The sequence below is a fragment of the Pleurodeles waltl genome, chromosome 1_1 (genome assembly GCF_031143425.1).
Source record: "Pleurodeles waltl isolate 20211129_DDA chromosome 1_1, aPleWal1.hap1.20221129, whole genome shotgun sequence".
In the NCBI taxonomy this organism is placed as follows: Eukaryota; Metazoa; Chordata; class Amphibia; order Caudata; family Salamandridae; genus Pleurodeles; species Pleurodeles waltl.
In genome coordinates this window covers 3,516,442-3,541,183 of record NC_090436.1, presented here as the reverse complement: position 1 = coordinate 3,541,183, position 24,742 = coordinate 3,516,442, and the positions used below count along the sequence as shown (strand labels likewise).

Sequence of the window (24,742 nt, the reverse complement as noted above, 5' to 3'; positions counted from 1 at the left end):
TATACAGTGAAAAATGGGGGTAACATGCCAGGCAAGATGGTACTTTCCTACACAACCCCCCCCCCCCAAACGAAGGACAATAAGACTAGTCATTACCTGATGGGTCTTCATTGTCTAAGTGGAAATATCTGGAGAGTCCATCTGCATTGGAGTGGGTACTCCCAGGTCTATGTTCCACTGTATAGTCCATTCCCTGTAGGGATATGGACCACCTCAACAATTTAGGGTTTTCACCTTTCATTTGTTTTAGCCAAAGTAGAGGTTTGTGGTCTGTCTGAACAATGAAGTGAGTGCCAAACAGGTATGGCCTCAACTTCTTCAGTGCCCAGACCACAGCAAAGGCCTCCCTCTCAATGGCAGACCAACGCTTTTCTCTAGGGGTCAACCTCCTACTAATAAAAGCAACAGGTTGATCCTGGCCCTCAGAATTAAGTTGTGATAGGACTGCCCCTACTCCTAATTCAGATGCATCAGTTTGGACATAGAATTTTTTAGAGTAACAAGGGCTTTTCAGGACAGGTGCAGAGCACATGGCCTGCTTCAGCTCCTCAAAAGCTTTCTGACAGTTTGCTGTCCATAATACCTTCTTAGGCATTTTCTTGGAAGTGAGGTCATTAAGAGGGGCTGCAATGGAGCCATAGTTCTTTATTAACCTCCTATAGTACCCAGTGAGGCCTAAAAAGGCTCTCACCTGAGTTTGAGTAGTAGGGGGAACCCAATCAATAATAGTTTGGATTTTCCCCTGAAGTGGTGCAATCTGTTCCCCACCAACAAGGTGTCCCAGATAAACCACCTTTCCCTGCCCTATCTGGCACTTTGAAGCCTTGATAGTGAGGCCTGCCTTCTGCAGGGCCTCCAAAACTTTCCATAGGTGGACCAGGTGATCATCCCAGCTGGAGCTAAAGACAGCTATATCGTCCAGGTATGCTGCACTAAAAGCTTCCAGCCCTTGCAGGACTGTGTTCACCAACCTCTGAAAAGTGGCAGGTGCATGTTTCAATCCAAAAGGCATTACTGTGAATTGGTAATGTCCTCCAATGGTTGAAAATGCAGTTTTAGCTTTAGCATCTTCTGATAATTGGATCTGCCAATACCCTGCAGTCAAATCAAAAGTGCTTAGATTCTTGGCAGATGCCAGTGTATCTATGAGCTCATCTGCCCTGGGTATAGGGTGAGCATCAGTTTTGGTTACCTGGTTGAGACCTCTGTAGTCTACACAAAACCGCATTTCCTTCTTTCCATCTTTGGAATGAGGTTTTGGTAAAAGTACCACAGGAGAAGCCCATGGACTTTCAGAGTGCTCAACCACTCCCAGTTCTAACATTTTCTGCACCTCTTGCTTTATGCAGTCCCTGACATGGTCAGGCTGCCTATAGATCTTACTTTTGACAGCCAAGCTGTCTCCAGTATCTATAGTGTGCTCACACCAGGAAGTGGTACCTGGCACAGTAGAGAAGAGTTCAGAAAACTGACCCAGGAGATTTATGCAGTGGTCTTTCTGCTCAGCAGTAAGACAATCTGCTAATACAACACCTTCCACCAGAGCATCTTGCTCTGTGGAAGAGAAGAGATCAGGAAGAGAATCACTGTCTTCTTCCTGTCCCTCATCAGTTGCCATGAGCAGGGTGAGATCAGCCCTGTCATAGTAGGGTTTCAGGCGATTGACATGGAGCACCGTAAGGGGACTCCTGGCAGTGCCTAAGTCAACTAAGTAGGTGACTTCACCCTTTTTCTCAACAATTGTGTGGGGTCCACTCCATTTATCTTGGAGTGCTCTTGGGGCCACAGGCTCCAAGACCCACACTTTCTGCCCTGGTTGGTACTGAACCAAAACAGCCTTCTGATCATGCCATTGCTTCTGGAGCTCTTGGCTGGCCTGAAGGTTTTTACTTGCCACCCACATCGCCGGACACACGCTCGACCCTATCTTCTCCGCCAGCAAACACGTCTTCTTCAGCCACACCTCTGCCCTGCACTGGACCGACCACAGCTGCGTCCACTTCACATTCCGACGCGAGACCTCCCACCTCCGCACTCAACCCATCCCTCGTCGACAGTGGAACAAGATCCCTGAAGAGCAACTCTTCTCCGCTCTCGCCGCCAACCAACCCACCCTCACCACCGACCCCAACGACGCAGCTCTCAACCTCACAAACTGGATCTCCAACTGCGCTGACAACCTTGCTCCCCTCAAACGCACGCATCGACAGACCAACACCAAAAAACCTCTCTGGTTCTCTGACACCCTCAAAGAATCAAAGAAAACTTGTCGTGCCCTTGAGAAGGCCTGGCGCAAGGACCACACCGCTGACAACATGACCGCCCTCAAGAACGCTACACGCGAACACCACCACCTGATCCGCACTGCCAAAAGGAACTTTTTCACCGACAGACTAGACAAAAACAGCCACAACAGCAGAGAACTCTTCAGCATCGTCAAAGAGTTCTCCAACCCCAGCGCCAGCGCCAACGCCGTCACGCCCTCACAGGATTTGTGCGAATCCCTCGCCACTTTCTTCCATCGCAAGATCAGCGACCTCCACGACAGCTTCGGACACCAGACCCAACCATACACCACTGAACCCGCTTCCCCGGACATCACCCTCAACAACTGGACCCACATCAACACGGAAGAAACCAAATCCATCATGAACTCTATCCACTCCGGCGCCCCTTCGGACCCCTGCCCGCACTTCATCTTTAACAAAGCCGACGACATCATCGCCCCGCACCTCCAGACCGTCATCAACTCTTCTTTTTCTTCTGCTACCTTCCCCGAATGCTGGAAGCACGCTGAAGTCAACGCCCTACTAAAGAAACCTACGGCTGACCCAAGCGACCTGAAAAACTTCCGCCCCATCTCTCTTCTACCTTTCCCAGCCAAGGTAATAGAAAAGACCGTCAACAAACAGCTGACCACCTTCCTGGAAGACAACAACCTGCTCGACCCTTCACAAACCGGATTCCGAACCAACCACAGCACGGAAACCGCCCTCATCTCAGTCACAGACGACATCAGAACCCTGATGGACAACGGTGAAACAGTCGCCCTCATTCTCCTCGACCTCTCGGCTGCCTTTGACACCGTCTGTCACCGCACCCTAATCACCCGCCTACGCTCCACCGGGATCCAAGGCCAGGCCCTGGACTGGATCGCCTCCTTCCTCGCTAACCGCTCCCAAAGAGTTTACCTCCCTCCGTTTCGCTCAGAACCCACCAAGATCATCTGCGGCGTACCTCAAGGCTCATCGCTCAGCCCGACACTCTTCAATGTCTACATGAGCCCCCTCGCCGACATCGTACGCAAGCACGACATCATCATCACCTCCTACGCCGACGACACCCAACTTGTACTCTCCCTCACCAAGGACCCCGCCAGCGCCAAGACCAACCTACAAGAGGGTATGAAGGACGTCGCAGATTGGATGAGGCTCAGCCGCCTAAAGCTGAACTCTGAAAAAACGGAAGTCCTCATCCTCGGCAACACCCCGTCCGCCTGGGACGACTCCTGGTGGCCCACGGCCCTCGGCACCGCACCGACCCCCGCAGACCACGCCCGCAACCTCGGCTTCATCTTGGACCCTCTTCTCACCATGACCAAGCAAGTCAACGCCGTGTCCTCCGCCTGCTTCCTCACTCTCCGCATGCTCCGCAAGATCTTCCGCTGGATCCCCGCCGACACCAGAAAAACCGTGACCCACGCCCTTGTCACGAGTCGCCTGGACTACGGCAACACCCTCTACGCCGGGACCACCGCCAAACTCCAAAACCGCCTGCAACGCATCCAAAACGCCTCGGCCCGCCTCATCCTCGACGTACCCCGCAACAGCCACATCTCCGCACACCTGAGACACCTGCATTGGCTCCCAGTCAGCAAAAGGATCACCTTCCGTCTTCTCACCCACGCACACAAAGCCCTCCACAACAAGGGACCGGAATACCTCAACAGACGCCTCAGCTTCTACGTCCCCACCCGCCCCCTCCGCTCCGCTGGCCTCGCACTTGCTGCCGTCCCTCGCACCCGCCGCTCCACGGCGGGTGGGAGATCTTTCTCCTTCCTGGCGGCCAAGACCTGGAACTCCCTCCCCACCAGCCTCAGGACCACCCAGGACCACTCCGCTTTCCGGAGACTCCTAAAGACTTGGCTGTTCGAGCAGCGATAACCCCCCCTTTCCCCCCTAGCGCCTTGAGACCCGCACGGGTGAGTAGCGCGCTTTACAAATGCTAATGATTTGATTTGATTTGATTTGATTTGCCTTTTTCATGTACTCAGCCATTCTTGATCTTAGGCCAAGTACATAGTCCACTATGTCTTGCTTTGGAGTTTTTAAAGGTTGTTCCCAACCCTCCTTAACAAGTGTTAGGGGACCTCTCACAGGGTGTCCAAAAAGAAGTTAAAAGGGGCTGAAGCCCACTCCTTTCTGGGGTACCTCCCTGTAAGCAAAAAGGAGGCATGGTAGGAGGATATCCCATCTCCTGCTGAGTTTTTCAGGGAGTCCCATAATCATGCCTTTGAGAGTTTTGTTAAATCTCTCCACCAGTCCATTTGATTGTGGATGATAGGGTGTGGTGAACTTGTATGTCACCCCACAATCCTTCCACATGGCCTTTAAGTAAGCAGACATGAAATTGCTTCCCCTGTCTGATACCACCTCTCTTGGGAAGCCCACCCTGGAAAAGATTCCCAGGAGGGCCTTTGCCACTGCAGGAGCTGTAGTGGTCCTTAGAGGAATTGCTTCAGGGTATCTTGTGGCATGGTCCACTACCACCAAGATAAACCTATTGCCTGAAGCAGTAGGAGGGTCAAGGGGGCCAACTATGTCAACCCCTACCCTTTCAAAGGGAACCCCAACCACAGGTAGTGGAATAAGGGGTACCTTTGGGGTGCCTCCTGTCTTGCCACTAGCTTGACAGGTTTCACAGGACTTACAAAAATCTTTTGTGTCCTCAGACATTCTAGGCCAATGAAACAAGGGAACAAGCCTGTCCCAAGTTTTCATTTGGCCCGAATGTCGTGAGCAAGAGTTAGGAGGAACTTTCTGTACTCCTGAGGAATCACCAATCTCCTGGCAGCTCCAGGTTTTGGATCCTTTGTTTCAGTGTACAGAAGATTGTCCTCCCAGTAAACTCTGTGAGAGTCACTGACATCCCCATTTGCTTGTTTGACAGCTTGCTGCCTTAGACCCTCTAGTGTGGGACAGGTCTGCTGTGCCACACTCAGCTCCTCCCTGGCAGGCCCCCCTTCACCCAAAAGCTCAGCAGTGTCTGCTTCCAGCTCCTCTGGTGTAGGTTCTGCACAGGGTGGAAATTCTTCTTCTTCTGAATAAGAATCCACTGTAGAGGGAGGGATAGTAGGTAGTGATTTACTTCTACTAGCCCTAGCTTTAGGGAGCACTTGGTCCATTGTTCCAGGATCCAAGTCACCCTGTCCATTTTGCTTTTTGGCCTGAGCCCTGATCAAAGCAAAAATATGCCCTGGAATGCCCAGCATTGCTGCATGAGCCTCCAACTCCACTTCTGCCCAAGCTGATGTCTCTAAATCATTCCCTAATAGACAGTCTACAGGTAAGTCTGAGGCAGCCACAACTTTCTTTGGGCCAGTAACCCCCCCCCCCCCAGTTGAGATTTACAACAGCCATGGGGTGGCTAAGGGTGTTGTTGTGAGCATCGGTTACTTGGTACTGGTGACCAAGTAGGTGTTGTTCAGGGTCAACCAGTTTTGCTATCACCACTGTGACACTGGCACCTGTGTCCCTGTAGGCCTGAACCTCAACACCATTTATTAGGGGTAGTTGCTTGTACTTATCCATGTTAAGGGGACAAGCAACCAAGGTGGCTAAATCAATAGCCCCCTCAGAGACTAACACAGCCTCTGTGGTCTCCCTAATCAGACCAACCCCAACTAAGTTACCAAAGGTGAGCCCAGCTACTCCCTTAGATTGGCTATTAGTAGGTTTGCTCCCACCACCACTGCTATTAGTAGGGACACTAGGTGTAGCAGTAGGGGTTGTAGTGGTAGGAGGCTTGGTGCTTTTCTTTGGACAACTGGGATCTGTTGTCCAATGGCCTTTTATTTTACATAAATAGCACCATGGTTTCTTTTCTTTGTTTTGATTAGAAGAGGATTTGGGCCCACCACCCCCACCAGAGTGTTTTTGTGGGCCTGATGAAGACTCATTTTTAGATTTGTCCCCACCCTTGTCAGAAGACTTACCATTCTTCTTCTTATTGCCATCTTTCTCACCCCCTGTATGAACTTTTCTGTTCACCCTTGTTCTGACCCATTTGTCTGCCTTCTTTCCCAATTCTTGGGGAGAGGTCAGATCAGAGTCCCCCAAGTACTGGTGCAACAAATCAGACACACAATTATTAAGAATATGCTCTCTCAGGATCAAGTTATACAGACTTTCATAATCAGTAACTTTACTGCCATGTAACCACCCCTTCAAGGCCTTCACTGAATGGTCAACAAAATCAACCCAGTCTTGTGAAGACTCCTTTTTGGTCTCTTTGAACTTCATCCTGTACTGTTCAGTGGTTAAGCCATAACCGTCCAGAAGTGCATTCTTAAGAACTGTAAAATTATTGGCATCACTTTCTTTCACAGTAAGGAGCCTATCCCTACCCTTTCCACTAAATGATAGTCATAGGATAGCAGCCCACTGCCTTTGAGGGACATCCTGTACAACACAGGCCCTCTCAAGTGCAGCAAACCACTTGTTAATGTCATCCCCCTCCTTATAAGGGGGAACTATCTTGTGCAGATTCCTGGAATCATGCTCTTTTGCAGGATGACTATGGGGAATACTGCTGCTGCCACCATGGGTATCTAAACCCAACTTCTGTCTTTCCTTCTCTAATTCAAAAGACTGTCTATCCAAATCCAGCTGTTGCTTCTTAAGCTTCAGTCTGGTTTGTTCCCCTCTCAATCTATTGAGCTCCCTTTCTAACAATCTGTCATCAGGGTGGGTGGTAGGGACATGCCTTGAAACAGAAGTGTGTTGAGAATGTACAGAAGGAGACCCATCCCTTACAGAAGGCATCCTAACAGCTTGGTTAACAGAAACATCACTTCTACTGTGGTCAGAAGAAATACTCTTGCTATGATGTGAAACAACACTATCAGTATGGTGTGAATCTACATCAGTACCAACTATGCTAGGCTGTCTAGTAATGGGCAGGCTAGGAAGTTTCTTTCCTGACACTTTTTCTAGGGGAGTCCCTGGATCAGATTGTAAACCATTAGCTACTTTTTCAACAGAGTGGGCCCCTTTGGCCTTATCCTGTTCTATAAGCATGTTAACCAATAATTCTCTGGGGGGATTCTTCCCTACACTCAAACCTCTCTCTATGCAGAGACTCCTTGCTCCTTTCCAGCTAAGGTGATCATATGCAAGTTTGGACAGATCAACAGTTTGGCCTGTGCCAGACATTTTAGACAGTGTTTAAGTGACAGAAAAAGAGAGAAAATGTTTTTCAGAACTTTTAGAAAGACAGAAAAAAAAACTTTTTAAACTTTTAAAGAACTTTTAGAAAGTTTAGAGGTACTTTTCAGCACTTAGAAAAAGAGTGAAAAGAGGAAATGCAAAACTTTTTGGTTAGGTGTACATACACTGAACTTGTTTTGTATATTTTTCTCTTATGAAAAGTACAATGACAAAAGTGGTAAGTAGTTACAAAGCACTTATCCCACCACTGCACAACCAATGTAGGAGGCTGGACTGGCTTGTAGTGAGTACCAAGGGGTACTTACACCTTGCACCAGGCCCAGTTATCCCTTATTACTGTATAGGGTGTCTAGCAGCTTAGGCTGATAGATAATGGTAGCTTAGCAGAGCAGCTTAGGCTGAACTAGAAGACGAGTGAAGCTCCTACAGTACCACTAGTGTCACTATTTTTATGACAATATGCCAAAGTATCTCAGTGAGTACCCTCAGTATGAGGATAGCAAATATACACAAGATACGTGTACACAATATCAAAAATATGCAGTATAGTCTTAGAAAACAGTGCAAACAATGTATAGTTACAATAGGATGCAATGGGGACACATAGGGATAAGGGCAACACAAACCATATACTCCAAAAGTGGAATGCGAACCACGAATGGACCCCAAACCTATGTGACCTTGTAGAGGGTCGCTGGGACTATTAGAAAATAGTAAGGATTAGAAAAATAGCCCACCCCAAGAACCTGAAAAGTGAGTGCAAAGTGCACTAAAGTTCCCCAAAGGACATAGAAGTCGTGATAGGGCAATTCTGCAGGAAAGACACAAACTAGCAATGCAACAACGATGGATTTCCAGTCGAGGGTACCTGTGGAACAAGGGGACCAAGTCCAAAAGTCACAAGCAAGTCGGAGATGGGCAAATGCCCAGGAAATGCCAGCTGTGGGTGCAAAGAAGCTGCTACTGGACAGTAGAAGCTGAGGATTCTGCAGGAACGACAAGGGCTAGAGACTTCCCCTTTGGAGGATGGATCCCCCACGCCGTGGAGAGTCGTGCAGAAGTGTTTTCCCGCCGAAAGACCGCCAACAAGCCTTGCTGGCTGCAAATCGTGCGGTTAGAGTTTTTGGGTGCTGCTGTGGCCCAGGAGGGACCAGGATGTCGCCAATTGCGTCAGGGGACAGAGGGGGCGTCGAGCAAGACAAGGAGCCCTCTCAGAAGCAGGCAGCACCCGCAGAAATGCCGGAACAGGCACTACGAAGAGGAGTGAAACGGTGCTCACCCGAAGTTGCACAAAGGAGTCCCATGTCGCTGGAGGGCCACTTAGAAAGTCGTGCAATGCAGGTTAGAGTGCCGTGGACCCAGGCTTGGCTGTGCACAAAGGATTTCCGCCGGAAGTGCACAGGGGCCGGAGTAGCTGCAAAAGTCGCAGTTCCCAGCAGTGCAGTCTGGCGTGGGGAGGCAAGGACTTACCTCCACCAAACTTGGACTGAAGAGTCACTGGACTGTGGGAGTCAGTTGGACAGAGTTGCTGGATTCAAGGGACCTCACTCGTCGTGCTGAGAGGAGACCCAGGGTACCGGTAATGCAGTTCTTTGGTGCCTGCGGTTGCAGGGGGACGATTCCGTTGGCCCACGGGAGATTTCTTCGGAGCTTCTAGTGCAGAGAGGAGGCAGACTACCCCCACAGCATGCACCATCAGGAAAACAGTTGAGAAGGCGGCAGGGTCAGCGTTACAGAGTTGCAGAACTCGTCTTCGCTACTTTGTTGCAGTTTTGCAGGCTTCCAGCGCGGTCAGCAGTCGATTCCTTGGCAGAAGGTGAAGAGAGAGATGCAGAGGAACTCTGATGAGCTCTTGCATTCGTTATCTAATGAATTCCTCAAAGCAGAGACCCCAAATAGCCAGAAAAGAGGGTTTGGCTACTTAGGAGAGAGGATAGGCTAGCAACACCTGAAGGAGCCTATCAGAAGGAGTCTCTGATGTCACCTGCTGGCCCTGGCCACTCAGAGCAGTCCAGTGTGCCAGCAGCACCTCTGTTTCCAAGATGGCAGAGGTCTGGAGCACACTGGAGGAGCTCTGGGCACCTCCCAGGGGAGGTGCAGATCAGGGGAGTGGTCACTCCCCTTTCCTTTGTCCAGTTTCGCGCCAGAGCAGGGCTGAGGGGTCCCTGAACCGGTGTAGACTGGCTTATGCAGAAATGGGCACCATCTGTGCCCATGAAAGCATTTCCAGAGGCTGGGGGAGGCTACTCCTCCCCTGCCTTCACACCATTTTCCAAAGGGAGAGGGTGTAACACCCTCTCTCTGAGGAAGTCCTTTGTTCTGCCTTCCTGGGCCAGGCCTGGCTGGACCCCAGGAGGGCAGAAACCTGTCTGAGGGGTTGGCAGCAGCAGCAGCTGCAGTGAAACCCCTGAAAAGGCAGTTTGGCAGTACCAGGGTCTGTGCTACAGACCACTGGGATCATGGGATTGTGCCAACTATGCCAGGATGGTATAGAGGGGGCAATTCTATGATCATAGACATGTTACATGGCCATATTCGGAGTTACCATTGTGAAGCTACACATAGGTTGTGACCTATGTGTAGTGCACGAGTGTAATGGTGTCCCCGCACTCACAAAGTCCGGGGAATTTGCCCTGAACAATGTGGGGGCACCTTGGCTAGTGCCAGGGTGCCCTCACACTAAGTAACTTTGCACCTAACCTTTACCAGGTAAAGGTTAGACATATAGGTGACTTATAAGTTACTTAAGTGTAGTGGTAAATGGCTGTGAAATAACGTGGATGTTATTTCACTCAGGCTGCAGTGGCAGGCCTGTGTAAGAATTGTCAGAGCTCCCTATGGGTGGCAAAAGAAATGCTGCAGCCCATAGGGATCTCCTGGAACCCCAATACCCTGGGTACCTCAGTACCATATACTAGGGAATTATAAGGGTGTTCCAGTATGCCAATGTGAATTGGTGAAATTGGTCACTAGCCAGTTAGTGACAATTTGGAAAGAAATGAGAGAGCATAACCACTGAGGTTCTGGATAGCAGAGCCTCAGTGAGACAGTTAGTCATAACACAGGTAACACTTTCAGGCACACTTATGAGCACTGGGGCCCTGGCTGGCAGGGTCCCAGTGACACATACAACTAAAACAACATATATACAGTGAAAAATGGGGGTAACATGCCAGGCAAGATGGTACTTTCCTACAGCGGCTGCATGGTTTCAGATGCCTTGGCAGGTAACGCGCGGCAGATATCACCGCGCCATTGAAGGCAGGGACTGGTCTCCTAAGACGAGCCACTACTCCGTGGTTCACTAAAGAGCTTAAGGCAACACGTCAATATTGCAAAAACTAGAAAGGCTGTGGAGGAAGTGTAACTCACCAGTCGACAAAGAAGTTTATAAAAGGAGCTAAAGGTTTATCTTCAAGAAATAAGGCCCAAGCCAATCTCTTCGAGAGCCAAATAGCTGCAGCTCGTAATAAATCCAGAGAGATTTTCAAGGGAGTCAGGAAATCTTTCAATCCCAGCGCAGCCACCCAGTACCTAGTAGCCTCCCCTCAAACTCTGTGCGCAGGTCGCTAACCTTTTTGATAATACAATCTGTGGCAGAGTCGAGGCCGTGAAGTTTCCCATCCCTGTAACTATCCCTCATCTACAGGGGTCAGACTGCAGCTCAGGGAGTGAGACCACTACATGTGCCTGCTCATTGACTAACCTCTCTAGCATCACCCTGGGGGACTTGGCTAAGGCCTTGACGTCCTGTAGGTCTGGCTCTCTAGATGACCCACATCATGGTGTCAGACTGGGAAGCCATCAGTCCTTCTCCTAATTCCCTCCTCAGTGCGTCTGTACTCCAAGCGACTGTGCCAAACTGGTGGAAAAAAGATAGCCCTATTCCTCCTTTGAAAAAGCCTACGGCTGATAAATCCATCCTGGCCAATTATACATCCATTTCCCTACTGCAAGCGTTCTCCAGAACTTTGGAAAAATTGATTAGCAGCTAGCTGTCCAATTGTTTGAACACCAACCAGTAGTTGCATGGGTCTCAGTCAGGCTTTCTCCCAGGGCACAGCACAGAAACAACGCTGGTTGAAGTAGCCGACACCACCAGGCTAGCAGTGGGCCGGGGGAAAGAGGCAGCCCTCTTACTTTTACATCTGTCGGCTGCATTTGAAACAATGTCTCAATCTATCCTGCTTCAGCGACTGAGTAACATTGGGATAGGTGGGACTGCTCTGACATGCTTTGAATCATTTCTACCAAATAGAAGCCAGTCAGGTGGGTGCTGCCCTGTGCCGCTGACCCAAAAACTCTTGATTTGGAGTCCTGCAGGGCTTGGCTCTGAGCCCTACATTATTCAACATTTATATGACCCACCTGGCAGTACTAGTGGAGACATTCGGGGTAGAGGTGGTGTCCTATGCTGACTACACAAATCGTCCTCACTTGATGCTAGTTAAAGTGAATATATAAAAAGCAAGAGTTTGGTTTTTTGTCTCCATTCTGGTGTTGTCCTGGCTTTCCATTTGTAGCTGTCTCTCTGGTATGTTTATTTTCTCTACCAGGTTTCCAGGGTGGCAGTCTTGGCCTTGTAAGAGATACAGGTGGCCGTGAACATGAGGTGGAATCAGAAAGGTTGCCAGTATGGTCCCTTCAGAATTGCTGTCATGTGGTTGAACTTCTGAGGTTCTTTCATAAAACATACTGCTGCATGTTTGATGTATGGGCCATTGTGTTCCTGGCTACTGTGGAGCACAGCATTGCCTATGTACAAGTCCAAGTGGACCAAGGAATCTGAAGTTGGTTTTGAGTGGACCAAGGCATCTGACATTGGTTTTGAGTAAACCATTGTATCCAATGTTGGTTTTGAGTGGACCAAGGCGTCTGAAGTTGGATTCAGATAGGTATGTTTCACTTTCTTCAGGAGGGTGAGCCAGTCCTGTGCTGTTTTCTTGGTGACGTGTTCTTTGAATTGAAGTTCAGTGTCAAGTGGTGATTCCAAGTGACTTTGTTGCCTGTCAGCTGAGGGATGAAGCTGTCCAGGTTAGTTTTAGGGATCCAGTCTTGAATTTGTGATTGTTTGTTGCCACTGGAGAATGGGTTGGATGAAGTTTTAAGTTGACGCTGACTTTTCAGTTCTGAATGAAGATCACGGCATAAGTTGAGTCGCTGAATGTCATGAGCAGTGAATATTTTCAGACAGAACTGTGAGCATATTATTGGATCTTGGTGCTGTTGGTGGCAAGCAGAGGATACAAAGGGTTTCCTGTAAAGGTCATATCTGTAGGGGAACAAGATGAGCCCTGGTGCTCTGCAGGAGACGGGGACCTCTTTGATTTATCATATCACCCTCTGAGTCAGGCAGCCAAGGGTGAGACTTCAGATGCTCTGCCCTTGATTTATAACAGCTACTCTGGGATTCGACGCAGAGGAAAAGTCGCCCATTACTGCCAATATGGAGCTCACAAGGACGCCACTCTGATACTCTAGTATCTGGTGTCTGTCACTAGCCTCAGACTGTGTTAACAGCCCTAACTAGAATCCATAAGGCAGAGCGGTCAGGAAAGCCAGTGCTGCACAACATGATGTTTATTCTAGTATTTGACGTGGCGACCTGCAGCCCCAGGGTGGACGGTGTGCAGTCTGCAAGTCGATTCACAGCATCGCAGTGGAAACTAGTATTGGCAAAATCAATAGGTCTTATTTCTATAATGCAAGTGTTAAGTTATTGGCTTTGCCAATACTTGTTCATAAAGTATTGTTAGTGAATGAATAGAAAATTACTTTAAAATACTGGAGAAAAAGCAAACATCTGTTTTAGGGTATCTTGAACATTGAATTAAATATTTTTGATCTTTAATGATGGTTTATTGTTCAGGTTTCACTTAGGAAACTGTGAACAGAATTTTAAAAAGCCTATATCACATGATGCAACTTAAAAATAACACAGAGAACTATTTGCAGGTACTTAAAGAACATAACAGGCGTCTGAGAAAACATCAGAAAGCAAAGGAGAATTTGTCATTCACTTTCTAAAAGACTATGAACTAGAAGATCTGCTCCAGTCCTTTGGTGCCCACAGTAGCCCACAGAGCAGATTCCTGGGCCTCCAGGAGAAGAGACAGTCCTCCCCCTGACCCTTCTTCCTTGATACGGGGTGAGTGAGTACAGCAGCCTGCCCCCGCACCATTAATGCTGCCTTTGTGTGTCGTGGCCTCGACTTTCATGCAGCTCTTGGAAAGCAGCAGATAAGAGACAGCTAACCTTCTAAGGCTGCTGGTCACACCCGGCAGACATATACCTGTTGTCGTGCTTCTGACAGCTCTCGGAGGGGAGCAACATGGAGAGAGCAGGGTGAGGCATGTGAGGGGGAAGCGGTGCGTGGGGAGAGAGCAAGAAAGCATGTGCACTCCTAATACATGCCACCAGACGCCACCGAAGCGGGAGAATCCATTGTTGAGCCAAAATGGCTTTATTTGAGCTGTTTCCCATCTGACATTGCTTCTTCAATGTAAGTCAATGGGGAAAGTTTTTTCTTTAAAAGTCTCTCACTTTCCACTTTTAAAATGTTTGCATGTGTGACTCCCATGGAATGCTCAAAGAAAGAGGAAAAATAGTTCCCTTATGTGAGCTGCGGATATACAAGTCATACATAGAAAGGGATGGTAAAGAAGCTATGCTCCAGGGGAGGGACAAAGTCGAGAGCCTATCAAATAAGAAGCAAGCAAATGAGATTGACAAGAAAGTTATCCATTGGTAAGCAATGGGCTGACCCAAAGCCCACTCTAAGTATTGGAATTGTTTACTATAGGTCTTTCAACAAACAACTTCAGCTGATACCTATAAATTAGCTATAAAAGTGTGAAAATGGGGAATACACCTAAGGAAGTTGGATCGGTTGCACACATCCACAGCTTCGTTTAATCAGATTCCAGTCCTTGATGGACTGGCACGCTGCTCTTTCTTTTCTTAGTTTGGCATTGCTGTTCCCGCACACGTGTGAGACCGTTGTTACAAGTCACCAGTCAGAGGGGAGCGGCGGTTGATAGTACCTTCAATCAAGTCTAGCTTGGAGCATCACTTGGGCCATCGTCATGCTGTCCATGGCTGGAGTGATGTGTAGGTCTTGCTTTACTGCGTTGTTGGGGACCCTCGTGTCCACATACAGATGTCTGTGTTTTTTTTTTAACCTTTTCGTGAGGCCTGTTGGGGAGAACCTGTGTCTCGATGCCTTCACTTTTTCTTTTTCAGTTCTGAGAAGCATGTGAATGGTTAGCGTTGATGCCTTAAAGTCACTAATTGTCCTTTGTTACCTATGAGGTTTTACTTGAATCTTGCAAATCTACTGATCTCCTGAGAGCATGGTATGCACCCCAGCTCCCATGAACACACAGAGAGCTGCAGCTGCATCAGGTAAAGAGATTCTGATGTCTTACAGGCCGGTAGAGGACCTGTTCTGGTCTCCGTCACTGTGACTTTATTTCCTCCATGCTGTATCTTGGTTTCTAAGGTTTAGTTCCTCCATGCTGTATCTTGGTTTCTAAGGTTTAGTTCCTCCGTACAGTATCTTTGTTTCAAGGTTTATTTCCTCTGTGCTGTATCTTGGTTTCCAAGGTTTATTTCCTTCATGTTGAGTCTTGGTTTCTAAGGGTTATTTCTTCCTTGCTGTATCTTGGTTTCTAAGGTTTATTTCCTCCGTGCTGTATCTTGGTTTAGAAGATTTATTTCCTCCATGTGTCTTGGTTTAGAAGGTTAATTTCCTCAGTGCTGTATCTTAGTTTCTAAGGGTTATTTACTCCGTGCTGTATCTTGGTTTCTAAGGGTTCTTTCCTCCATGTTGTGTCTTGGTTTAGAAGGTTTATTTCCTCCTTGCTTTATCTTAGTTTCGAAAGGTTTATTTCCTCCATGCTATGTCTTGGTTTCTAAGGTTTATTTCCTCCACGCTGTATCTTGGTTTAGAAGGTTTATTTCCTCCTTGCTGCATCTTGGTTTCCAAGGTTTATTTCCTCCGTGGTGTATCTTGGTTTCTAAGGTTTATTTCCTCTGTGGTGTATCTTGGTTTCACAGGTTTATTTCCTCTGTGCTGTATCTTGGTTTCTAAGGTTTATTTCCTATATGGTGTATGTTGATTTCAAAGGCTTATTTCCTCCGAGCTGTATCTTGGTTTTGAAGGTTTATTTCCTCCGTGCTGTGTCTTAGTTTCGAAGGTTTATTCTCTCCGTGCATTATCTTTGTTTCGAGGTTTATTTCCTCTGTGGTGTATCTTGGTTTCAAGGTTTATTTCCTCCGTGCTGTTTGTTGGCTTCAAAGGTTTATTTCTTCCATGTTGTGTCTTGGTTTTGAAGGTTTATTTCCTCTGTGCTGTTTGTTGAATTCGAAGGTTTATTTACTCCGTGCTCTATCTTGGTTTCTAATGTTTATTTCCTCCTTTCTGTATCTTTGTTTCAAAGATTTATTTCCTCTGAGTATCTTTGTTTCAAAGATTTATTTCCTCCATTCAGTATCTTTGTTTCAAAGGTTTATTTCCTCCTTGCTGGCCAGCATCCCAGACCACTGCTTCCTGCTGAGCAGCATACCAGACAACCATTTTCTGCTGACTGACATACCAGACCACTGCTTCCTGCTGACCAGCATACCAGACCACCACTTCCTGCTTATCAACATACCAGACCACAGCTTCCTGCTGACCAGCATATCAGACCACAGCTTCCTGCTGACCAGCATACCAGACCACTGCTTCCTGCTTACCAATATACCAGACCACCCCTTCCTGCTGACCAGCGTACCAGACCACTGCTTCCTGCTGACCAGCATACCAGACCACCGCTTCCTGCTGACCAGCATACCAGACCACCGCTTCCTGCTGACCAGCGTACCAGACCACCGCTTCCTACTGACCAACATACCAGACCACTGCTTCCTGCTGACCAGCATAGCAGACCACCACTTCCTGCTGACCAGCATACCAGACCACCGCTTCCTGCTGACCTGCGTAGCAAACTACTGCTTCCTACTGACCAGCGTATTAGATCACCGCTTCCTGCTGACCAGAATACTAGACCACCACTTCCTGCTGACCAACATTCCAGACCACCGCTTCCTGCTGACCTGCATAGTAGACCACCGCTTCCTGCTGACCAGCATACCAGATCACCGCTTCCTGCTGACCAGCGTACCAGATCACCGCTTCCTGCTGACCAGAATACCAGACCACCACATCCTGCTGACCAGCATACCAGACAACCGCTTCCTGCTGACCAGCAGAGCAGACCACCGTTTCCTGCTGGCCAGGGTACCAGACCACTGCTTCCTGCTGACCAGCATACCAGACCACTGCTTCCTGCTGACCAGCATACCAGACCACTGCTTCCTGCTGACCAGCGTACCAGACCACTGCTTCCTGCTGACCAGCGTACCAGACCACTGCTTCCTGCTGACCAGCGTACCAGACTACCGATTCCTGCTGACCAGCATACCAGACCACCGCTTCCTGCTGACCTGCGTAGCAAACTACTGCTTCCTACTGACCAGCGTATTAGATCACCACTTCCTGCTGACCAGAATACTAGACCACCACTTCCTGCTGACCAACATTCCAGACCACCGCTTCCTGCTGACCTGCATAGTAGACCACCGCTTCCTGCTGACCAGCATACTAGATCACCGCTTCCTGCTGACCAGCGTACCAGATCACCGCTTCCTGCTGACCAGAATACCAGACCACCACATCCTGCTGACCAGCATACTAGACAACCGCTTCCTGCTGACCAGCAGAGCAGACCACCGTTTCCTGCTGGCCAGGGTACCAGACCACTGCTTCCTGCTGACCAGCATACCAGACCACTGCTTCCTGCTGACCAGCATACCAGACCACTGCTTCCTGCTGACCAGCGTACCAGACCACTGCTTCCTGCTGACCAGAGTACCAGACCACTGCTTCCTGCTGACCAGCGTACCAGACCACTGCTTCCTGCTGACCAGCGTACCAGACCACTGCTTCCTGCTGACCAGCGTACCAGACCACTGCTTCCTGCTGACCAGCGTACCAGACCACTGCTTCCTGCTGACCAGCATAGCAGACCACCGCTTCCTGCTTACCAACATACCATACCACAGCTTCCTGCTGACCAGCATACCAGACCACTGCTTCCTGCTGACCAGCATACCAGACCACAGCTTTCTGCTGACCAACCTACCAGACCACCGCTTCCTGCTGACCAGCATACCAGACCACCGCTTCCTGCTGACCAGCATACCAGACCACCGCTTCCTGCTGACCAGCATACCAGACCACCGCTTCCTGCTGACCAGCATACCAGACCACCGCTTCCTGCTGACCAGCCTACCAGACCACCGCTTCCTGCTGACCAGCCTACCAGACCCCCGTTTCCTGCTGACCAACATCCCAGACCACCGCTTCCTGCTGACCAGCATACCAGACCACCGCTTCCTGCTGACCAGCATACCAGATCACCGCTTCCTGCTGACCAGGTTCAGGCTGAATCAATTGCTCTTGCTGTTAGCCTGACCAAAGGGCTCAAATTTTAGTCCTTGTGGTTTTGATATTATTTCTCTCCAAGACACATTACACTTTGTTATGTTTTGTGAATTTTATGTGAATCCACAGAGAGCTTTTATCCTAACACTATTTAAAATATGAGGCTCTCTTGAACAAGTTTGTTGGCCCTAATATTTTTAGTTACTGCAAGACGACTCTATTTGTTTCTCCTTCACAAGTTTTCTTGCAGAAAATAAGACATTTGTGTCCTGATTGATCACCCATTAGTTTCTAGGCGCTTGCCTTGAATTTCTCACTCTCTGCAGAGAATTTCCAATATAGACAGGGAGTCCTGCACCACTCGGGAGTGGCTTATTTAGTAGCAACTGGCATTAATTTACCAATTATTTGTATTTTAAAATATGAATGTAATGATGATATTTTTTAATCTGTATTCGACCTGATTGTGTTATCTGTATATGACTTTTTATGGAGTTTGCTAAATTCCGAAATAAAGAATATATTGAGGTAGGCTTCTTCTGCATCCTCTAGCACATGTCAAATCTGGTATATGAAATGTCTGCCTGCGCCCACGAACCCTCCAGGTGTTAGTCCGTGCACCCTGGGCTGGGCTGCAGGAGTCTGGCCATGCTTGAAGGGCCCAACACACTCCAGTTCTAGGACAAGACATAGGGCCTGATTCCGACTTTGGCGGGCGGCGGAGGCCGCCCGCCAAAGTCCCGCCGACAAATGACCGCACCGCGGTCAAAAGAACGCGGCGGCCATTCTTACATTTCCGCTGGGCCGGCGGGCGCTCTCCAAAAGAGCGCCCGCCGGCCCAGCGGAAATGCCCCTGCAACGAGGATGCCGGCTCCGAATGGAGCCGGCGGAGTTGCAGGGGTGCGACGGGTGCAGTGGCACCCATCGCGTATTTCAGTGTCTGCATTGCAGACACTGAAATACTTTGTGGGGCCCTCTTACGGGGGCCCCGCGGCACCCCCTACCGCTCCGCCGCCATGGAGGATTCTGTAGGGCAGTGGTAAACCGGCGGGAGACCGCCGGTTTACCCTTTCTGGCCGCGGCTGAACCGCCGCGGTCAGAATGCCCTTGGGAGCACCGCCAGCCTGTTGGCGGTTCTCCCGTGGTCGGTGACCCTGGCGGTCACCGGCCGCCAGGGTCAGAATGACCCCCATATTGCCTTCGTAAATACCTATAGATTCCTGATGTCCTTGTGGCCCTTCTGCCATTGGAGTGTAAGAGCCAAGGCAAGTCTGATTTCCTGGGAATGTTTATTGCGTGAAAGCTTGCGGAAGTCCCCATCCACCCAGCTAGACAGCCTCATGCCTGGAAGCATAAGATCCCATATAGCCTGTGGGAGCCCTGTACCTGGTGTTTAGGACCCCTGATGTATGTAAAAACCCTGTCATAGGGTTTGTCCCCGTCAGTGTCACTTGTCTCGGTGTGTAAGAGCCCTGACAGAATATGTAGTCTTATGTCTGTGTGTGTAAGGGCCTTTGCTTGTTGTCTTTCAGATCACAGTTGTGACCAGCCAGCCAGGGCGGCAGGTGGTGAAGGACCTGGAGGCTGGGTTAAAGGACACTGACCTGGTGAGCCTGAGGCGACTGCAGGTGGTCCACCTCTCGAAGGGAGACGTACTGGATTCTGTGGACATGGACTGGGTGTCACATTCATCAGATGATGCGAGCCCTGAGGGTGAGTGAAGAGTAGGTCTTTGAGTGTGAGTGACATGGGGATGCGATTCACCTCTCGAAGGGAGACGTACTGGAGTCCGTGGACATAGAGTGGATGTCACATTCATCAGAGGATACAAGCCCTGAGGTTAAGTGAGTGAGAGTGAGTGCATGGAGATGTGATCTACCTTTCGAAGGGAGACGTATTGGAATCCAGGGACAAGGAGTGGATGTCACATTCATCAGAGGATACGAGCCCTGAGGGTAAGTGAAGAGGAGCTCTGAGAGTGAGTGAGAGTGAGTGACATGGGGATGTGATCCACCTCTCGAATGGAGACGTACTGGAGTCCGTGGACATGGAGTGGATGTCACATTCATCAGAGGATACGAGCCCGAGGGTGAGTGAAGAGGAGCTCTGAGAGTAAGTGAGAGTGTCTGACATGGGGATGTGATCCACCTCTCGAAGGGAGACGTACTGGAGTCCACGGACATGGAGTTGATGTCACATTCATCAGAGGATACGAGCCCTGAGGGTAAGTGAAGAGGTCTGAGACTGAGTGCGAGTGAGTGGCATGGAGATGTGATCCACCTCTCGAAGGGAGACATACTGGAGTCCACGGACATGGAGTGGATGTCACATTCATCAGAGGATACGAGCCCAGAGGGTAAGTGAAGAGGTCTGAGAGTGAGTGAGAGTGAGTGGCATGGAGATGTGATCCACCTCTCGAAGGGAGACTTACTGGAGTCCACGGACATGGAGTGGATGTCACATTCATCAGAGGATACGAGCCCTGAGGGTAAGTGAAGAGGTCTGAGAGTGAGTGAGAGTGAGTGGCATGGAGATGTGATCCACCTCTCGAAATGAGACGTACTGGAGTCCACGGACAAGAAGTGGATGCCACATTCATCAGAGGATACGAGCCCTGAGGGTAAGCGAAGAGGAGCTCTGAGAGTGAGTGAGAGTTACTGACATGGGGATGTGATCCACCTCTCAAAGGGAGACGTACTGGAGTCCACGGACATGGAGTGGATGTCACATTCATGAGAGGATACGAGTTCTGTGGGTAAGTGAAGAGCAGCTCTGAGAGTGAGTGAGAGTGAGTGGCATGGAGATGAGAGCGCTGACGCTCCAAGCTGTGATCCACCTCTCGAAGGGAGCATACTGGAGTCCATGGAGTGGATGTGACATTTATCAGAGGATACGAACACTGAGGGTAATTGAAAGACGAGCTCTGAGAGTGAATGTAGGAGGCTGGCCTGGTGTGGGGTGGGTACCTATGGTACTTACACCTTCTACCAGGTCCAGGTATACCTTATTAGTGCTGTGTAGTCAGTGTCTAGAAGCCAGGCTCTCTAGAGGTAGCTGTGGATGAGCAGCCAAGGCTTATGTATGAGACATGCAAAGCTTATGCAATACCACTGTAGTCACACTTAGTACTTACACACATGAAAGAAAACACTTGGGCCAGATGTGCAAAATTCCGGGTTTGCGACTCGCAATCCCGGATGCAGGATGGTGTCCCTGACACCATCTGCGAGTCGCAAGGGGTTGCAAAGACCCACCTCATTAATATTAATGAGGTGGGTTGCAATTTGCGACCCCCTTGCGAGTCGCATCACTCACAGGGAGGGTGGCCTGTGGATACAGCAGACCACCATGCCTGTGACTGCTTTTAAATAAAGCAGTTTATTTTTTTTGTAATGCAGCCCGTTATCCTTAAAGGAAAACGAGTTGCAATACAAACGAAAAAAAGAAAAGTTTTTGTTTTATTTTTCAGAGCAGGCAGTGGTCCATAGGACCATAGGACCACTACCTGCTCTGAAAAAATGTTTTCAGGGCCATTCCCTTTTGAGAATGGGTTACCACCAGTAAGACACTGGTGGTAACTGCGAATTGCTTTGCGAACACCCCTTCCTATTAGCGACTCGCATTCCCATTTTGCGAGTCGGTAACCAGGTTACCGACTCGTTAAATGGTAATGAGCATCGCAATGTGCTTTTTGCATGTCGCAAACAGCTAAATTCGCTGTTTGTGCCATGCAAAAAGTTTACTACATCTGGCCCTCAGTGTTACAAAAATAAAGGTACTTTCTTTGGTGACTGTAGGAAAGTACCATCTTGCCTGGCATGTTACTCCCATTTTTCTACTTATATGTATGTTTGTTTTTGCCTGTGTCACTGGGATCCTGCTAGCCAGGACCCCAGTGCTCATAAAGTGTGCCCTGTATGTGTTCCCTCTGTGGTGCCTAACTGTATCACTGAGGCTCTGCTAACCAGAACCTCAGCGTTTATGCTCTCGCTGCTTTTAAAATTGCCAGTGTAGGCTAGTGACTCATTTTACCAATTCTGATTGGCATACTGGAACACCCGTATAATTCCCTAGTATATGGTACCTAGGTACCCAGGGTATTGGGGTTCCAGGAGATCCCTATGGGCTGCAGCATTTCTTTTGCCGCCCATAGGGAGCTCTGACAATTCTTACACAGGCCTGCCACTGCAGCCTGAGTGAAATAACGTCCACGTTATTTCACAGCCATTTTACACTGCACTTAAGTAACTTATAAGTCACCTATATGTCTAACCCTCACTTAGTGAAGGTTAGGTTCAAAGTTACTTAGTGTGAGGGCACCCTGGCACTAGCCAAGGTGCCCCCACATAGTTCAGGGCAAATTCCCCGGACTTTGTGAGTGCGGGGACACCATTACACACGTGCACTACATATAGGTCACTACCTATATGTAGCGTCACCATGGTAACTCCAAATGTGACCATGTAAAATGTCTAGGATCATGGAATTGTCACCCCCAATACCATTCTGGTATTGGGGGTGACAATTCCATGCATCCCCGGGGCTCCAGCATAGAACCCGGGTACTGCCAAACTAACTCTCTGGGGTTTTCTCTGCAGCTGCTGCTGCTGCCAACCCTCGGACAGGTTTCTGCCCCCCTAGGGCCTGGGCAGCCCAGTCCCAGGAAGGCAGAACAAAGGATTTCCTGTGAGAGAGGGTGTTACACCCTCTACCTTTGGAAATAGGTGTTAAGGGCTGTGGAGGAGTAGCCTCCCCCAGCCTCTGGAAATGCTTTGAAGGGCACAAATGGTGCCCTCCTTGCATAAGCCAGTCTACACCGGTTCAGGGATCCCTCAGCCCTGCTCTGGCGCGAAACTGGACAAAGGAAAGGGGAGTGACCACTCCCCTGTCCATCACCACCCCAAAGGTGGTGCCCACAGCTCCTCCAGTGTGTCCCATACCTCTGCCATCTTGAATGCAGAGGTGTGAGGGCACAATGGAGACCTCTGAGTGGCCAGTGCCAGCAGGTGACGTCAGAGACCCCTCCTGATAGGCTCTTACCTGGTTAGGTAGCCAATCCTCCTCTGAGGGCTATTTAGGGTCTCTTCAGATAACTAATGCAAGAGCTCACCAGAGTTCCTCTGCACTTCTCTCTTCAACTTCTACCAAGGATCGACTGCTGACTGCTCCAGGATGCCTGCAGAACTGCAACAAAGTAGCAAGAAGACTGCCAGCAACATTGTAGCGCCTCATCCTGCCGGCTTTCTCGACTGTTTCCTGGTGGTGCATGCTCTGAGGGCTGTCTGCCTTCACCCTGCACTGGAAGCCAAGAAGAAATCTCCAGTGGGTTGACGGAATCTTCCCCCTGCCAACTCAGGCACCAAACTTCTGCATTACCGGTCCTCTGGGTCCCTTCTCATCTTGAGGAGCGTGGTCCCTGGAACACATGAGCTGGATCCAAGTGACCTCGACAGTCCAGTGGTCCTTCTGTTCAAATTTGGTGGAGGTAAGTCCTTGCCTCCCCACGCCAGACAGTAATCCTGTGTACTGTGTGATCTGCAGCTGCTAGGGCTTCTGTGCACTTTTGCAAGACTTCCTTCGTGCTCAGCACAGCCCAGGTCTCCAGCACTCCGTCCTGCATTGCTCAACTCGCTGAGTTGACCTCTGGCTTCGTGGGATCCTCTTTTGTTGTGTTGAGACGACCCCGTGCTCAGATTTCCTGAACGCCTGTTCAGGTGCTTCTGAGGGTGCTGCCTGCTTCTGCGAGGGCTCTCTGTGTTGCTGAGCGCCCCTTCTGTCTCCTCCTACAAGGGGCGACCTCATTGTCCTTACTGGGCCCTGGCAGCACCCAAAATCTTAAACCGCGACTCTTGCAGCTAGCAAGGCTTGTTTGCGGTCTTTCTGCGTGGAAACAACTCTGCATCCTCCAGCACGCCGTGGGACATCTTCTGACCAAAGGAGAAGTTCCTGGCACCTTCCGTTGTTGCAGAATCTTCGGCTTCTTCCACCCAGAGGCAGACCATTTGCACCTTCATCCGGGGTTTAGTGGGATCCTGCCCCCTCCCCCCCCCCCCCCCGGACACTTGCGTGACTCTTGGACTTGGTCCCCTTCCTTTGGAGGTCCTCAGGTCTAGGAATCCGTCTTCAGTGCTTTGCAGTCAGTTGTTGCCTTTGCAGAATCCCCTATCTCGACTTTACTGTCTTTCTGGGGTAGTAGAGTAACTTTACTCCTACCTTTCAGGGTCTTGGGGTGGGGTATCTTGGACACCCTTAGTGTTTTCTTACACTCCCAGCAACCCTCTACACACTACACTAGGCCTGGGGTCCATTCATGGTTTGCATTCCACTTTTGGAGTATATGGTTTGTATTGCCCTTAGGCCTATTATCTCCTATTACATTCTATTGTGTTCTACAGTGTTTGCACTACTTTACTAAGGCCCTCATTACAACATTGGCGGTAAAAGCCACTTACCGCCGTGCAGAAGACCGCCAACACACCGCCGCGGCTGCGGAATTCCGCCACAGCTATTACGACCCACTGCTCGGAATCCGCCAAAATTCAGACACCCACACAAGTCCGCCACACCAAAGGTCAGTGATAAAATGGCGAAAACAAAACCTCCACCGTCACGCCAACAGATATACGCCCACACTATCACGACCCACGAATCCACGCGGCGGTCTTTCAACCGCGTTATTCCATTGGCGGTAAACACCGCCGCGCTCAAAATACACACACATTGACAAAACACTGCCACATTGGACAATTCGAAATACACACACCTGATACACATACACACACCACTCCCACACACCTATTACAAT

General features: G+C 49.5%; 1 protein-coding gene across 1 annotated transcript in view; it reads left to right on the top strand.

Moving 5' to 3' along the window:
* The window catches only part of M1AP (meiosis 1 associated protein), a 232,950-nt gene that overhangs the window by 18,263 nt on the left and 189,945 nt on the right, over window positions 1–24,742 (top strand). The window contains exon 3 of the mRNA XM_069202732.1: window positions 19,470–19,650. Within this exon, the coding sequence (XP_069058833.1) occupies window positions 19,470–19,650 (181 nt within the window). The remainder of the gene's footprint in view (window positions 1–19,469; window positions 19,651–24,742) is intronic.